Genomic DNA, 17,905 nt, shown 5'->3' on the forward strand with positions numbered 1-17,905 from the left:
CAACTAGGGATTCCTCAGTGACATGGATCGCCAAGAGCTGTTACTGTGATTTTTTTATGCTGATGACAATACTGCCATCCAGGGGAAGTTTAGGAGTACACACAGTGGTAGAAACACGCTTTGGGATGGTGACCCTCTTATCTTCCGAAGCCGCACGAGGCATTTCCAGAGTGGAGAGTGCTTTTCCCAGGAGTGCTGCTGCGTTCAGGAATGAGGCTAGATGATGGTTGTGCTGGACAGCCTGGTCCCTGTCCCGACCACCGCCTCCTGCTGGCTTAGTTGAACACTTGCTGTCTGTTCGGTCTTGGTTGCCTGTAAGGGTGAGCCTCTGTGGCCTTCTGGTGTTCGTTAACTGGAGTCACAGGGCCAGAGCAGACAAGCAGGAGCAGTTCACACAGCCAAAGGTGAAACGGGGGGGGGGGTGCGCATGGGGTGGCATGGGGTGGACTGCTTTAAATGGAAATAAGACTCCATCGGGACCTTGACCATCAGGTATCACTTGTATAGGACTGGCCAGTGGGGTGAGGAGAGAGCGGCTGAGGCTGGGGACACATGGAGTGTGGGAGTAGCATATGATAGGATTATATTACAGCACTTAACCAAATTCTTTTGAGGTCCATTTTCCTCTTCTAGGTGTCTTTGGCACCGGCACCCAAACCCGGCCCTGCTCCCTCTTCACCAAACAATAGCTTCCTTCTCTCCCTGAATCCTGGGTTTTGTCTCTAAGATAGCAATGCTAACAGACACATCTCAAAATGGCATCTGTTCTTGGTGAGTGGAGAGGTGTGGGGAGAGCCGCACCTTGCCAGGTAGGCCTGCAAGGGAGACTTTCCCAAGACCAAAGAGCTTTCAGCTCCACCCCCGGAGCAGTGCCCAGGTGCAGGCCTCTCGTCTACTCTGCCACAGCTGCTGCCCATCCTCAAGCCTCTCTACTACCCCCCGCCCCGCAACTAACATTCCAAGGAGGCCATTGGGCTTCCCGGCTCTGCCTTTCCTAACTGAAGCTGTGGTCTGTGTGGTAGAACACCTTGGCCACTTGCTCTGGGTATCTTTAATTCAGGGGCAGGGGAGGATTAAGGGTTCTGTGCCTCTGATTCCACACACACCCTCCCTTCTCCTCACTGGTCTGTTCCAGGCCTCCATCTCAATGTGTCCAAGGTGGGTCATTCTTATCCATGCATACTTGAGAGAGATAAATTTCTATTTTTAGTTAAGGATTCTGTAGGTAGGCAACAGTACATCAGTGTCAGTAAGAGCACATTGGTTCCAACTTTTTATATCCTGTTTTCTGTTTGATGTTTTTATTTCCTGTGAAAAACACTTCTGTTCTTTATCTATGAGAAAGGATGTCTCAATCTGGCAAAGAACATCTGTCATTTGTTAGGTTCCTTGGTACGAGATCAGGGAAGACCAGACGTTCCTCACCAGTGAAGTCTCCTGGGTCTTCCTGAGAAGTATGCTTCATTGTGTGTTCATTGTCCATCTTCTCTGCTGGGATGCAGCCTTCTTGAGAATGGGGCACATCTGGCTTACTCCCTGCTACACCCCTACCTTCCGGTATAGAAGCCGGTGCCTAAGAGGTACTCAGGAAATGTCTCCATCCTGCTGAAGATGGCAAGCTTTCAGGCCTGGAGCTCCTTGTATGACCTACGGGAGCCTATGGCTGAAACGGGGGTGCGCATGGGGTGGCATGGGGTGGACTGCTTTAAATGGAAGTCAGACTCCATCGGGACCATGGCCACCAGGTGTCGCTTGTATAGGACTGGCCAGTGGGGTGAGGAGAGAGCGGCTGAGTCGAAGAACCAGGCCACTTTCAAGGTCAGTATGGAGACACACCCCAGGAGGAAGAAGCATGGAGCCCACACATCTGGCACTTTTCCAAAACAAAAGCAAAACCACAGTTCTATGTGACTGTCCAGAAACAAGTGAGCCTTTTGCCGCGTAAAGTGGTGCAGGGAGACAGTGATGGAGTTAGTTTACCTTGCGGTCCAAGCAGCAGAGACATAGGGACATTGTCCTCAAGTGAGAAGTTACCTAAAAACCAAACAACATGCAAGAAAACACAACCTTCAAGGCACCGGACAGCAGATAATGGGGGAAAGTCCTATACCATTCAACCACCTGTAAGGGACCTCAGAAGAAGCCTATGGCATCGGCCTGTTGCTGGTGGGGTCACAGGAGCAGGAGTGACGGGCGCACAGGAAAGCTGCCCTTGACCCCTTAGCTGAAGGCTGATGAGCCCGTTCACACTAGGGCAGCATTCAGGTTGGGGAAGCAGTTTACCTGGAGAAGAAAGACAGCAGAGCTCTGCAGACAGCCTGGGGGTAGCTCCTGTCCTCTTCCCCAGAGAACCAAACTCTGGATTCTCCAGTTGAGTGCTCAGGAGCATAGGGAAAAGCCACCCCCAGTTTACTGTGCTCTGAGTGTGTATAACAAAGCTTAAGAACAGGAATAAAGAATCGAACTATGAGGGAACGAATGGAGGTGTGAACTCGCAATGGCTGTGACTGCACAAGATCAAGCCAGCCAAAAGTCCCCATGTAGATGATGGATGGGGTCTCAAAGTCCCACCCTAGCTGGGGAATTATTGTCAGTTGATATCTGTTGGGAAGAGAGTCAGTTTTCTTCAGGGATGCAGCCCCTAAGGGGTTAACTCATTCTCCAGTAGATTACCCCTGCACCCATGCACAGTCTAGAGAACTAACTAGACTCCCTGTGTTAAAAGAGAGAGAACAAGAAGTTGGGAGGGAATATTAGTGAGAGGGATATGGAAAGGTTTGGAGGCAGATCAAAATACATTATACACATTGTGAAGTTCTCAAACATTAAAGGAATCTACATTTTCCAACAAAGTAGAATGGACAATTTATAGTACCTGTTGAAAAATTACCAGACATGGAGAGAAAAAAAATGATCCATGAAAAAAAAATGAAAGAGAAAAACAATCAAAATCAACCAATAAATGATATAAATAACAGTATTGGTTCACACAAGTGCTATTAACTCTATTATAATTCATTCCAGACTATTAAAAAGGTTGAAAAAGGTTTGAATATTCATGTAAAATAGAAACAAAATGCATGAAACACCCAAGCTTAATTTGAACTTGTAGAGTTGAAAACCATACTGGCTCCTATGTAACAATACTGGGCAGACTCCAGAGCAGGTTAGACACCAGATGAAATGCAGAGAAGAAGCACTGTGAGGAAATTCAGAGTGTCTGCAAGCCTGAGGCAGCTTCCAGTGGACCAACAGAGATGCTAAGAATCTCTGAGGACAGCAGAGAAGAGAAGGATACCGGAAGACATAATGACCCAAATGCTACGGTTTACAACCTTGGAGAAGGAGGAGCAAGGGATGTTAGAAAGTAGTTAGGAGTGGCAGCAGACTGCTTGCTGGAGACAAATAAAAGCAAAAGATAAGGATGGTCACTGAGATCCTAAAGTCTAGTTGGCCTAAATTCTACATCCTGAGACCTTATCTTTTAAAACAAAAAGGTTTTCTTTGACCCCCTCCTCTTTCCATGAGTGTAAAGGAAACTCTGGGGGGAGAAGAAAATGGTGCTTGATGGAGAACTAGATCTGCACAGGACAGTAATTGTGGCAAAGATAACCAGGGTATACTGTGGGGATGTTGATAAGTAGAATGAGAGGAGAGACTCCACAGCAGAATGGTAGGAAAGATGTGATGTGTGTGCTGGTGTGAAGTCGCTAATGTGAAGTTACCACGGTGAGAAGACTGGAGGAGGCACAGTCTGATAAACAGATGACACCGGCCATATGTCCCATGAGAGTAGCTCCAAAGTAGTAGTAGTAGGATATGGAGCTTGTGGACTCTCAAAGTAGACAGAGGGGCTGAGGATATAGCCCAGCTGGTAGAGTGCTTACCTATTAGATATGAACCCTAGATTCCATCCCTAGTACTGAGGGAGAGCGAGAGGGAGAAGGGAATGGAGGAGGAGGAGAGAAAACTGAAGAAACAATAGAATAAGGAAAATATGGGACAGATAGAAACAAATGGCGAAATAATGTAATTAATCTGATCTATTATGCTGTAATCACAATAAATGTAAATGGCCTAGTTATCACAATTAAAAGACATGCTGTCCCCATGAGAAAAGGCCAGGTCTTAAACTCATACTGCCTGTGAGAAACCCACATTCAGCGTGAAATGTCTGAGACCTAAAGCTACAGGGTGGTGAAGCATGCAGCCGTGCTCACACTGACAGATGGCGGCTGCTGACACTTGTGGAGAAGAAGCTGAGGGCTGCATTTCTGCTGCTCGGTGTCTGGTTTTAACATTGCTAGTTGTAGAGAGGTCATTTCACAAGGTGAATGGGCTCAGCCAGTAGGGAAAGGATGCCAGCTGTCGGGGGACCTACCACAGCACTTTAAAAATGAAGGAATTGAGTCATTATAACTGGGGACAAACAAAGTCCAAAAGCAAAGCCAGACATTTCGAGGTGACACTCTGAGTGATGGGTAGGAGGGGAGATATAAAGACTGGTTGTCCCATTCCCAACACTCACATGCTGGCTCCCAACCAGCTATAACTCTTCTGACTTGTCTACCAGGCATGCGCATGGAGTGCAGATGTACATTCAGGCAAAACATTCATACACATGAAATGAAAATAAATTAAAAAAATTTTAAATTGTCTGTAAAAATATAAAAGGCTAAGATAAGGCAACCTATTTGTTTTGTGACGGCTATAAAGCATCCCCCACCCTACCCTGCTGCACCCTCCAAGCAGCAGAATACACTATCTTCTTGGGTCACAAAGCATTTGCCACAATAGATTTTATTCTAGACTTAAAAAGACATAAAATTTAAAGGTGTTCAGTTCTTAAGTGTTGACTGACTAGTATGGAATTACATTTGGAGTCATGTTTCTACATAACTCATGAGTGCAATAGAATTTGAAAATGGAATTAGAAGGTATTTTGAGCTGAGTGAAAAAAAAAAACCTATCAAAGTTTGTGAGTTATAAAGAGGTCATTTTTTTAAAATATGTGGCATGTGTGCATGCATGTGGAGACCAGAGGTTGATGTTGGGTATCCTTTTCTATCATTCTCCGCCTTATTTTTTGAGACAGAACCTCTCACTGAATCTGGAGCTGCCTGTTTTGGCTGGACTGGCTGGCTAAGGAGACGCAGTACCTGCCTGTCTGCCCTGCCCGATCAGGGGTTACATGCAAGCGCTGCTGTGATGGCCTTTGACATGGGTGCTGGGGATCCGAACTCGGGTCCTTGTGCTTGCAACACAGACACTTTCCCCACTGGTCAGCTAAGCCCCCTGGGATGTTTCTTAAAGCAGAGAGACTGCATTTTGCCAAGTTAATGAGGCTTGCATCCATTGAGAAGACTCGCACACAGCATTTAGCTTTGTAATAGCAGAAAATGGGTAGGAGCCAAAGTGGGCATTAACAGGCAGATGAACGAGTTGTGATGTTCTGAGGGAGAAGGAACAGAGCCAAGCTGTTGGTAAAGATGAGGCCGGGTGGATGAAACTCTAAATTACTGTGGGACTTGGAGCAACAGTCAGGGGACACCATGTGATTTTCCTTCACTTGTTCTAAAAAAGTGGAGATGTTTGGAAAGTAAATGAGATGCTTGGGTGCCCAGTGGGCAGGGGCACAGGCACAGGAAACGGGCGGGTCAGTGTTGTTGTGTCTTCAGCTGGGGAGGCTTTCCTGGGTTTGTATAGGCATGAGTCAAAGCTTACCAAATTGTACGCCTCAAATATTTGCAGCTGACTATATGCCCTTTATGTTCTAAGAAAGCTTTTTAAAAAGAGACTAATAGGAAAATCAGTAAATTAAAATTGCTGTTGGAACACAGAGATGAGTTTCATCCATGCAGAAGCCTCCTCCATCTCCAGAAGCCTGGGCCTTGGGCACAGAGATCCTGTGTTCTCTGAAAATACTTTGTCATCAAGACTTGAACAGTGCAACTGTGTAACTCTGAAAAACTCAGAAATTCTGGCTGTGCCCCTCCCCATAAACTGCCTCTTTAAACCTCAGACTTCCAGCTGTGGGATTTCAAGACCCTGATGAGGTCCTTGAACAAGGTTCACTCAAAGAGTCCTGCACCAGCCATAGTAATGGCAGGAACGGAACAGGGTTTTTGTACACCCTCCTACAAGGGCTGGGTACCTCATACCAAAACCAGGAGCTTTTGCTGCTTGATGCCAGGACCCCAGGCAGGAATGCAATAAAACACAGTTGTTAAATTTCACAGAGGTTGGAAGCTAGTTTCATTATTTAAAAATTTAAGCCAGGGTCTTAAACAAACCACCCCAACCCAGCATCACAGAATATTGCCATTGAGCTTCCAAAACTTGATGGTAAGATTCTATTGCCAGGCAGTGGTGGCGGCACACACCTGTAATCCCAGCACTCAGGAGGCAGAGGCAGGTGGATCTCTGTGAGTTCGAGACCAGCCTGGTCTACAGAGCTAGTCCAGGACAGGCTCCAAAGCTACAGAGAAACCTTGTCTTGAAAAAAAAAATTCTATTACTGAAAACACCACATACTTGAGTCACAGAATGTAGAGAAATCAAGCTGGTGTGTGGAAGCTTCATCCCTACCATCTAGCTTTCAGAGTACTGGTTCTAAACACACTACCAAGAAAGAAAAGTTGTCATTAGTCTTACTAGTTGTGAGTCACGTGACCTACAGTAACAAAAGGCCTAACATGATATGCCCACTGGCACAATAGTGGCGCAAATGTTAGGGGAGAAACCAACCACTTTCTGATCAGCTTTAAGGCCACTCCACATGGTAGAACTCATGCCTGGCACTGTTGATGTGGCCAAGAATCCAAGGCCAGGCAGGCTGTAGGCTCTAGGGGAGGACCTACTGTTATTATTCTGCTGAATAGATATACCAATAGACTGACTCCTAAAGTCCTATCATAGTCACAGATAAGTGCATCACTCAGTCTTGTGAGAGAAGTTTCTTATAAGAGAAGATTAACACAGAGTTCCACAACTTGTCAACATGCAGAGAATAGGAAACTGCAGAGTGCTCAGCCCTAAATGGGACATCTGTATCACACCCCACCTCCCAAAGCTCAGAATTATTGCAGAAGTGAGGTGGGAAGAGCGTAAGAGCCAGACACGTGAATGACAACCGGGAAACAGTGTCTCCTGGGACGTTGCCCATGTGGACTGACTGTGTCTGTGACAAGATAAAGTCACACACAAATCTCAGCATGCGGTGAAGTCAGAAAGTCCCACACCTAGCTAAGAAACTATTGGCAGCTGATGGCTGCTCAGAGAAGGAGGGCCATTTTGTTCAGGGATGTCACCCCGGGGAGGCTGCCCATACTCTGCTGGATGGCTCTGTACCAATGCACATGCTGACAGCAATAGGTGGACTCTGTAGGTTTTTTTTTAAGTCAACACATGAAATTTGGAGGGAATAGAGGTGGTAATAGATTAGAGCTAGGTAATAGATTGGGAGTGAGTGGGAGTGAGTTTGATCAAAACACATGATATGCACATATGTAATTCTCAATAAAAAAGAGAATTTAAACCAGAGGCTGATGAGATGACTCAGTGTGTAGAGGTGCTTGCCCCCAAACCTAAGGACCCGAGTTTGATCCTTAGAATCTACATTTTGAAAGGAGAGAGCTAATATTCTTGCAAGTTGCCCTCTGATTTCCATATTTAAACACATATATTTACATGATTTTTTTAAATTTAGGTCAGGCGTAGTGGTTTATTTCTATAATCCCAACACTCAGGAAGCTGAGGCAGGACTGGTGTGAGTTCAAAACCTTCCTGAGCTATAGAGTGAGTTCCAGGAAAGTCTTGGTTATAATGTGAGACCTTGCATTTAAAAAAAGAGAGAGAAATGAAAAAGTAAAGAAAAATGCAAGGTCCTCTAAAATCAGTGAGGTTTTTTATTCCTCCTGTTAAAAGGTTTCAGAAAGTCTCTCTCCCTTTGTATCTTTTGAAACACGTTCCATTTTTCTCCCGTGACTTGGCACTGTTCTCTGATTGTCCATTTTCTGGTTTCTGTTTCTTCTGGGAATTCAAGGCATTTCAAGGTCTTTAAGGCTGATGAATGTGCATGATTGCTGTCATTTATGTCTTTGTGCTCAAAGTTCCAATCTGCATCCGCAGGATCCTGGCATGCTGCTCGAAATTGAAGGCCTGGAGTGTGAATTAGAAGCTTTGAGGCTGGAGAGCAAACTTAAAATATACCTTCGAGGAGCTGTGGAGGTAAAGCTTTAAGCCCAAGTCAGAGTTCCCCTGGATCCAGGATCGCGGGGGTCAGGCTAGCTTTGAGAGCACTGGTACATGGCCGTGAGGTGCCTGGGGGCAGAAAGCCGGAGGCCATGGGGGATGCAGCTGAGAATAGAATGGGTGTGGGTTTTGATGAAGGCTCAGAGCGTGGTGAGTGTGTTCCATGGATTCTGAAATTCCAACCTGGAGCATTCTTGCTGGAAAGGACACACAACATAAACCAGAGTGAATCTTCTTGGGTAGTGAATGAAAGATGCAGGTCCTGATGAGTACACTCCAGTAAGAAACAAACAAACTCTGACCCAACTTGGGCAAGAAACACAATGAACCAGAGCTGTATCTAAGCCTTTTGGCTGAATGTCTCATAAAGTGCCCACCACAGAATAGCTCTGTGGCATTCTCAGAGGGATTGGGGCCCTGGTCTGATGACCTGGAGATATCTTATGCCTGATCCCCTAATCTGCCATCTACCCCAGTTGCCATCCCCAGCGCTGGCTTTTCCAGATGGTGACCATAACTAGTTTCCCATCCTAGTCTCACAACCCTCAACATGCCCCCACAGAGCCAGCTGGACATCATTAAGAGACTGGACATCACGCTGCAGCGGGCCATCCGTTTGGGTGACCCCAAGACCATCCATGTGCTGTGCACCGCCCAGTGGAACATCTGCCTGCCCCTCCTGCAGCGCAACCTGAGGTGCTACCTCCGAAAGCCACTGACCACCATCGCCGAGATTCTGGAAAAGGTTGATAGGTGGGCACCATTTCTCCTGTGGTATCCCCAGGGGCGCTCAGTGGGGGAGAACCGGGATAGGGATCTGTCGTATTACAGACAGAGTCCAGGGTGTATGCACCCTGTTCTCAGCATCATCTGTGGGGTGCACAGGTACAAGAGCCCAGCTTCACTTGTTCAGCTGATGCTTTTCAGTCACCCAGGCAACCTAGATCAAGACTCCTCATGGCATAAACAGTCCTCAAGCTATCTGCCTGTCAGTGTATGATGGTGGTGATTATCTGGAGAGAGACTTGTAAGTCATTATGGGCATGTTGTGGACAGGCTATCATTATAACCCAAAGACTCCTTCTAAGTGCACCTCGCTTTGCTCACACCATACTGCAGGGTCCCTGTCATCTTACATCCTCACAGTTTTAGTATCCCTTGACTTCAGCTGTACTGTGGATGTGTACTTGTATTCAGCAGTAGATGCTTTTTATTCCCTTGTGTGAACAGGTATCTTTCCTGTGTTGTTGACATTCAACTGTCTGTTTTGGTGACCTGTCTGCACAGACCTTATGTCTCTGCCATACAAGGTCATGCTGGCTTTATATGACGACTTGTGAGGTGCCATTCTAAAATCTCTTGTCATGTTTCCCGTAATCAACAGTGAATCATCCAGGCCCAGGGTGTGCTTGTCTGGCTGTCTATATCCTGGGAAGGTCTTCAGTCTGAGACTGTTCATTGTGTCCCCCAATATGTTGTGCACCCTAATAAACTTATCTGGTGTTAGAGAACAGAACAGCCACTAGACAGACATAGAGGCCAGAAAATGGTGGCACACACACCTTTAATCCTATCACTTGGGAGGCAGAGATCCATCTGGATCCCTGTGACTTCAAGGCCACATTGGAAACAGAGCCAGGCATGGTGGCACACATCTTTATTCCCAGACTTGAGATCTCATGTCTTGCTTGGGAAAGACACATGCCTGTGGTGGTATTGTGTTCCCCAAAATATTGTGCACTCTAATAAACTTATCTGGAGTCAGAGACAGAACAGCCACTACATACAAAGGCTAGAAAATGGTGGCACACACACCTTTAATCCTAGCACTCCAGAGGTAGAAATCCCTCTGGATCTCTGTGAGTTCAAGGCCATATTGGAAACAGCCAGGCATGGTGACACACGCCTTTAATCCCAGAAAGCAAGCCTTTAATCCCAGGGAGTGATGGTAGAAAGTAGAAAGGTATATAAGGCATGAGGACCAGAAACTAGAAGCATTTTGGCTGGTTAAGCATTCAGCTTCTAGTACAGTTCAGCTGAGACCCATTATGGATGAGGAGTCAGAGGCCTCCAGTCTGAGGAAGCAAGACCAGCTGAGCACCTGGCGAGGTGAGGTAGCTGTGGCTTATTCTGGCTCTCTGATCTTTCAGTGTTCACCCCAATAACTGGCCTCAGGTTTGATTTTATTAATAAGAACTTTTAAGATTCATGCTACACATGCCTTTAATCCCAGGAAGTGATGGCAGGAAACATAAAAGCATATAAGGTGTGAGGACCAGGAACTAGAGGCTTTTAAGCTTTTAGGATTTTAGCAGCAGTTCAGCTGAGATCCATTCGAATGAGGACTCAGAGGCTCCCAGTTTGAGGAAACAGGATCAGCTGATGATTGACGAGGTGAGGTTAGCTGTGGCTTGTTCTGTCTCTCTGATCTTTCAGAATTTATCCCAATAGCTGGCATTGAGTTATGATTATGATTATGATTATGATTATGATTATGATTATTATTAAGACCATTCAAGGCTCACCTTATAGACAGTCCCTACGTCTGGACTGAAATGAGTGAGCCCTTCCCCAGAGCACTGCGTCACCATGCATGCGTGGTCACATGACTCATGCTCTGCATCCTGGCTTTTGTTACTTGTAAAGATCCCAGGGAGGGGGCCATGGCATGTCCTAGCCAGGGTGTGATGCCACCGCCTTCCCTCTGCTCTGGAAGCTGCACTCTCCATTAAAGCTGCGTGTATGCCTAGCCTGGCATTCTGTGCCGTTTGATGCGGACTCCAACATGCCGGCTCCCCATACCCATTGTTGCCCAGCTTGTCTACCAGACGTTGCTTTGAAGTGCACAGCCTCATCGTGCGCTCATCAGTATGCCTTTCCTCTCCTCATCCCGCCACTGCTCTATCCCCAGGAGCTCGCTGAATGTTCTAGAATTCCTTCTTCCTTCTGTTGGCTTCCTTGCTTTTATGTATCTCTTAGGAGATAGGCTCCTCCAAGGTCACGACTGGGCTCCCTTTACCTACTAGCACAGCCTGTATAAGGCACTCAGTTTCCACCATCCCTCTCTCCACCCATGGAGATGCCAGCCTCGCGCAAACCATGGGGCCACTCCACAGCTAGTCTGTGCCTATTGCTGGCGCTCTTTTCATTCCGGGAAAACGTGGCCTCTTACGTTCACCTCATCATTGCAAATTCCAGGATCATCTCCTTCTTCCACAGAGCAGATTTCTCCAGCTGGGGGGGCACCCATCCTGGAGCGCAGGGCATGACTGGTGGACACCCTCAGCCCTGCTGATCTGAACGGATCCCACACCCTCAGTTTCAGAAACTTGCTTGTTACTGGATGCAGGGTTGGCCGACACACTGTTCTTTAAACACCTTGCAGAGGGTTTTTCTTCCCATCTCCATCATCTCTGATGGAAGGTCCAGTGCAGTGTTGTTCTCTGTGTGCCCTGTTTCCCCTCCTGTTTTTAAGCCCATCTCTTTAATCTTTCAGCATGTTGATTAGAATATCCCTAGGAGCCCTTTACAACTTTAAAATAATTCAAGTGTGTTAAATGACACTTTTATAAGATTTGGAGAGTTATGAGCTATTGTTTCTTTGAGTACATTCCAGAAATGGGATGCTAGCTATACACATGCAGAATGTGGGGTGTCCCTCACAGTTCCTGGACACTGCTTGGTTTTTTAATTCTTTTGATCTCCAGTCTTGTGATCAGGCCATTCCTGTTTCCAGGCTCACGGTCTTCCTGGCTGTCCACTCTGCGACCATACTTGTCTAGAATGGTTCTTCTTTCCCTTACCACAGCTTTTGGGTCTCGTATTTACTTGTTACCACTGTTTTCACTTTTTGTGAGCAGATTCATGACATGTATGTTGTTATATCTACTTTAAAAGATTTATCTGCAAAACCCAACAGCCAGCCTATCTGTGTCTTGACCCTGTGTCCTGACCCTTCCATCTCCTGGCATTACTAATGACTAGTGATTCTATGTTAAGCATTGCAGGTGGTATCCTATGGAGTCTTTGCACTTTTGTTTAATACAGGCTCCTACATAGCTTGTAGACAATGTGGCCCTGACTAGCCTTCAATTTGTTATATAAATCAGGTTGGCCTCCAGCTTGCAATGATCCTCCTGCCTCTGCTTCCCAAGTGCTATGAATGTACCACCATGATTGCTGCTGTTTTAAAAGAAGTGTTGTTTTAGTTTTATGGGCAGTTTAATGTTGGCTGATGGTCTTAAAATCACATTGGCTGGTCCACCTTGCTCTAATGTACCTCTGGGGGTCCAGGTGCTTCCTACACCCATCCCAGAGAGAATTTACCTGTGATACAGGCTTTCTTCAGGCTAAGCTTTGTGTTTTGGCTGGAGGAAGAGGTACAGAGATCCCTGCTGTTCATCAAGTCCATGCTCTAACTGCTGCCTGCTCAGTCGGTGGCCACCTGCTCTGCCTCTCAGGAGCCCATGGCTACTTCCTTCGTGAGTCTCCTTCCAAGGGACCCTGATTTTATGCTGTCCAGTACCTAGAAACAGCTGCCCTCTTATTAGATCATTTTTCAGATGCTATGGGTGACTGAGTGACTTTATCATAGTTGGAAGCAGAAGCAACTGGAGCCTTGGGTCAGCTATCTGGCTTGTTTTGAGGCTGTGAACTCCGGTTTTACATCTGCTGATTGTGGTTTTCATTTCTGGTCCCCTGTGGGCTTCTCTTTATGAATGACTCCTGATGTTAGTTCCTGCCAAGTTTCACATGGGCCTCTCTTATTCCATCCACAGTACGCGCCATGGTGCCCCAGATCCCTGCTCCTTTGGGTAGCAGAGCTCTAACACCCATTACCACAGGCTCTCTCCACTTCTCTGCACAGCCTCATGGTATTTCTATTACCCCGGTGGTCAGGACAATGTTGCTATCACTTTTCTTTCTCCATCTTGGCAGAAAGTCAATGAACCTCTGGGTCCTAGAGCATCTCCTTCCAGCAGTCCGTAGGTTGTTAGCTCTGTGTCCTGTGGCGCTGCTTGAGGTGCCCCCCACCCCATCACTACTGCATAAAGCTTTTGCCTGGGTGCAGGGGCTTCTCTAAGCCTGGCTGAGCTCCAGTCAGAATGTGGCTAAGCCTCCTGGGCAAACGTCCAGTGTATCCATCAGAGCAAAGACAATGGACCGCAGCATTGACACCAAATATATTCCAGGGGACAGAGGAGCATCACAGTAGAGAGCAGGGTGACAGTGATAGCTGAGTGGACATGGGAAGGCCATGTGCTTGACCCTGTGCTCATGTCACAGCAGGAAGCACCGCACTAAACTTGTCTCGGTCTGCTGCTTCTCAGCCTGGGCCCGAGGCTCAGTGAGCATGTCTCCAGTGGCCTGCAGCAACCACTGCAGATTTTCTCTCCCTTTGTGAGGCTCCTAGACAAGACAGGAAGGGGGCTGGAGAGCAGGGCTCGGGGCAGCCATGTCATGCCATGCCTCTTGCTGGTGGCTGGACAAAAGCCCCACAGGCACACTAGCAGCCCACCATGGCTTCCTCACACATGCTGTTCTCATGTTCTAGCCTCATGACCCTGATGCGCTGCCAAGTCCACATGGAGTTGGCGTATATTGAGCAGGATGAGGACCGGCTGGAGCCTGCCATGGAGCACCTGCAGAAGGCCATGCGCCTGGACAGCCTAGGCCTCTACCAGGACAAGATGAAGATAGCTTACAACCGGCTGCAGTTATGTACCATGCTGTACCAGTCCCCTGACCGCCCCGAGGACAAGGCCACCATGGCCATTGAACAGGTATGGACCCAACTCGTTGTGGGGCCAGCCTTCAAATCAAGAGGCTAAGGGGGAACCCTGGGACAGAGAGAGCCTTAGGGACCATGCAGACCCAAGCTTGAGGCCCAAGCTTAGCTACCCAAGGTCTGTCTGGCATCCAGAAGGCCTGTGGGAGCTCTGTTGCCTCAGGGTGGAACCATGGGATACCTTGAGAGTCTCTGCTGTCCCAGGGGAGGGGTTACCTCAGACTTCGTGCATATCATACTGTCTGCAGGCAAAGAAAGCCACCCTGAAAGACAGTGCCCGGAAGAAGCGTGCACTCCTGGTGAATGCAGGCCTGGCCCTCGCCCCCGACACCTTTCAGATCGTGCTGGACAGCGAAAATGAGGCCAAAGGTTAAGTGCTGCCCTTGACCTCACTGCCCTTGACCTTGTGACACACCATATTAGTCTCTGGAAGTACTAGAGAAGGATTGTGTCTACAGGTGGCTATTAGTAGCAGTGTACCACAGCCAGAACTTAACATCACTGTTCTAGATGCTGGACATCTGTGACGGGGATGTGATGGGCTGGTCATTCATGGTGCCTTCTCCCATGGCTTGTAGATAGTCATCTTTGCTTTCCGTCTTCACTGGCTGTCGTATACGTCTACCCCAATACTCTCTTTGTACAAGGACTCAGCCATAGAGTGAACATAGGACCTCTGATGGTCTCTTCAACCTTATCACCTATTCAGACCCCCATCTCTTGAAAACAAGGCTTTCTTTTGGAGTCCCAAGGACAGAGCTTGGAAGCAGCCCGTTCGGGGATACAATTCAGCCCACAGTACCATCTGAGGAACAAAGATGTCAGCTCTGGGTGCTCTTTGTATATATTTCCTTTACCTGGGCCACCTACTTTGTCCCCAGGGTAGAAACAGGGTTGTGCTATACCCTAGCCGTGGCTGCTGAGCCCAGCTCTCAGGGACAACCAGCATCTCTGGCTAGATTGGCAGTGCCATTGTCGCTGGAGGCACAGACAGGTCTTAGTCGGTGGGGGCACGCTCCTGGAGTTCCCTCCAGCACAGCTCTGACAAAAAGTGTTAGAGGGCTGTGAGCCTTGGAGATGACGGTTGAGTTGGCGGTGGTCCATGTTGTGGGCCCAAGACAAGGGGTGAGAAAGGGAGGGTGGTCACAGCCCTGTGCTGGGATGACTGAAGTCTCTGAAAATAAAGCCCTTCTGGCCCAGGAGCTATCTTTCTGGCTCCACTGTCTCCTTGGGCCTTGTTGTGGCTCTGGGTTTGTTGTGACCCTCTGTCTGAGCAGCTGTAGGTCTGTTGACATGACATGGCTGGGCCCATCCCGCTTGGTTGGTTCATTTCATTAGAGAGCCATACACAGCTGCCCTGGAGTCTGCATTTTCACGGGGGTGGGGGGGTGGGGGGGACATAGTGCTAAGCTGGCACCTGGAGGGGATGCCGAGGACTTAGCAAAGCGGGGGACTCAGGGGGAGGGTACCCCAACAAATCAATATCTGTGTTATAGATGGCAGCACAGAGGATGCAGGAGGTCACCTGAGAGGAGATGCTTGCCCCCCCCCCCCGCCAAAGCCCCAGTTTCCTATCTGGTGTCTCCTGAGCCTGGTGATGCACTGGACAGCTGGTTCTCACTGTGAAGTTGAGCTCTGGGTGGGCGCTCATCTTAGATCTGAAAGAAGGGCAGGGTTCAGAACCTTTACACAAAGCAGACATGACTGTTGAGCTTGGAAATGAATAGTGGGTGCTGCCTGAGAGGATGTGGGGGACGGGTCAGAGGCCTGGTGTTTCTGAGCTAATGTAGGCTGTCTCTGAGGGCTGGAAGCTGCACACACTCCATAATAGCTCAGTGTCATTGCTGGTCCAAAAGCACCAAAGATGCCCTGGTGTTGGGGCCTCTTCATACCCCTAGAATGAACTCAGCTGTCAAAACCTCATTGCAGACCTTGGTCCCCTTTGCCTGGGTCAGTGGCGCCATCCCACGCCCAACCCTGGCCCACCTCCTCAGCTTGGATGTTTCCTGCTTTCAGTTTCCACTGGGAAAACCAGGGGTCGCTTCACCTATCTCTGCGCCAAAGCGCGACATCACATCCTCAGTGTGGATAAAGCTGCTGGACACCTGCGGCGTCTGGGAAATGAGAACGACAAGGAGAGGTGAGCCAGGAAGGAGGGACAGAGATGCACACACACACAGCGGTGCTGTCCAGGAGGGTCTGTCCGCTGAGACCTGCCTCCAGGCGCGGAGTTCATGGCTACCTGGGACCCTGTGAGAGATGGCGAGCCATGGACATTCCGTGTGCAGCCTCTGTGCTGAGGGTATGGCTTTTTCCTGTGCAACAACTGAGCTACTTATTAGGGCGTGCTGGCCACGGCTACCACAGGAGTCCCCAACCCAGGGAGACCCATCCACACCACATGTAGGGAAATGAATTCGGTGGGGGGGGAGCATTTCTCATTGTTAAATGACCAGAAGAGTCACTGACCCTGGGGAGAGGACAGCCAGAGAGCTGCACATGACCTTGAGGACAGCCCTAGCTCTGACTTCTGGGCCTTGACCCTATGAATTGCTCCAGCTATGACCCCTGAATTATGACCCCACGATCCAGGACTGTCTTTCCGTTCACACGCTCAGTTCCGTTGCACGTCTGTGTCTCAAGCCAGTACTCGGCACCTGGATGCTGTAATGCTGTAGGGTGGCTCTTCCCCCGGAACAGTCTCTCCGGGTGTTCCTAATCTCACCCGTGCTTCCTTTTTACCACCCGGATCCTGGCGAGCAGGATTGCGATTTGGGCCGAGCTGGCCAAGGTTGCCTGGAAGCAAGACGTATGCGATGTCTGTCGTACAGCAACCCGCTTCTGCCTTCTATATGACAATATCAAGTCAAAGAAGACCTCAAGGCTAAAACGAGGTGTGTCCCCTTGGCATGTGGGTGGGCTGGGCTTGAGGACTTCATCCACCTCTGGTGCCTGTGGCAGCCACAGCACACCTCCGAACCAGTCGATCCCACCAAGGGGCACCAAGCAAAGGATACAACCCAGAGCCAGTTGGCTACTTCCTAGCTTTATATCCACAAGGTCAACCACAGAGGCTTGAAAATATTGGCAACAAAACAAACATCTATGCTGAGCGTACACATGCTGGTTCCTGGCCATTAACCTTGACCATTGCCCTTTAACAGCGATCCATACAGTGCGTACATTGCAAACGGTGTCACCGTCCACTACAGCTGATATATTGTTCAAAGGAGGATTGTATAGGTTCTATGTGCACATGACACCATTTCATAAAAAAGACTGTGCCTCAGTACCCCTGGGGGTCCCAGCAATACTGAGTGGCAGCTGTACTTAAAACTGACCGATAGTAACAGTGAGGGTTACAGGGTTATAGCAATCCATGCTGTCCTTCTTGAAGGACTCGTCCCACAAAGAGCTGGGCAGAGATTTGGGCAACAGGTTGGTGGGGGAGGAACCGCTAAGTTTTTGCTTGTTCAGAAAGAGCCTATCTTTCCCTGCTGCTCTTCCCTCAGGGAAGAAGAAAAAAGGCACCGACAGCTCCATGCATGAAGGGGGGACATCTGAGGTGGTCCTGCAAAATCGTATGTCCCCTGACCTGCTGAGGAAGATTGCGGAGGTGTCGTTCCTCAGTGCTGAGGTGCGTCATGAAGGTCCTGGCCATTGTAGCTGCTGGTGGTGATGTGGCCATTAACGCACCAGAGAGACTTGTCATACGGGCTGGGCTCTCCTTGGCACACACATCCCTAAACAAAACTGTACATTAGGGAGGCAAAATTAATTCAGTTCTTGGAAGACTGCATGAGAAAAGTATGAACTGAGATGCATTGTGGTGTGTGTTGGTGTCTTTTTTTTTTGTGTGGGAAG

General features: G+C 48.4%; 1 protein-coding gene across 1 annotated transcript in view; it reads left to right on the forward strand.

Moving 5' to 3' along the window:
- Positions 1 to 17,905, forward strand: part of Cfap46 (cilia and flagella associated protein 46) — a 92,229-nt gene that overhangs the window by 11,135 nt on the left and 63,189 nt on the right. The window contains exons 10-16 of the mRNA XM_028869509.2: positions 8,131 to 8,229; positions 8,816 to 9,006; positions 13,808 to 14,036; positions 14,290 to 14,410; positions 16,058 to 16,181; positions 16,805 to 16,935; positions 17,554 to 17,678. Of these exons, the coding sequence (XP_028725342.1) occupies positions 8,131 to 8,229; positions 8,816 to 9,006; positions 13,808 to 14,036; positions 14,290 to 14,410; positions 16,058 to 16,181; positions 16,805 to 16,935; positions 17,554 to 17,678 (1,020 nt within the window). The remainder of the gene's footprint in view (positions 1 to 8,130; positions 8,230 to 8,815; positions 9,007 to 13,807; positions 14,037 to 14,289; positions 14,411 to 16,057; positions 16,182 to 16,804; positions 16,936 to 17,553; positions 17,679 to 17,905) is intronic.

This window comes from Peromyscus leucopus, chromosome 1 (genome assembly GCF_004664715.2).
Source record: "Peromyscus leucopus breed LL Stock chromosome 1, UCI_PerLeu_2.1, whole genome shotgun sequence".
Lineage (NCBI taxonomy): Eukaryota > Metazoa > Chordata > Mammalia > Rodentia > Cricetidae > Peromyscus > Peromyscus leucopus.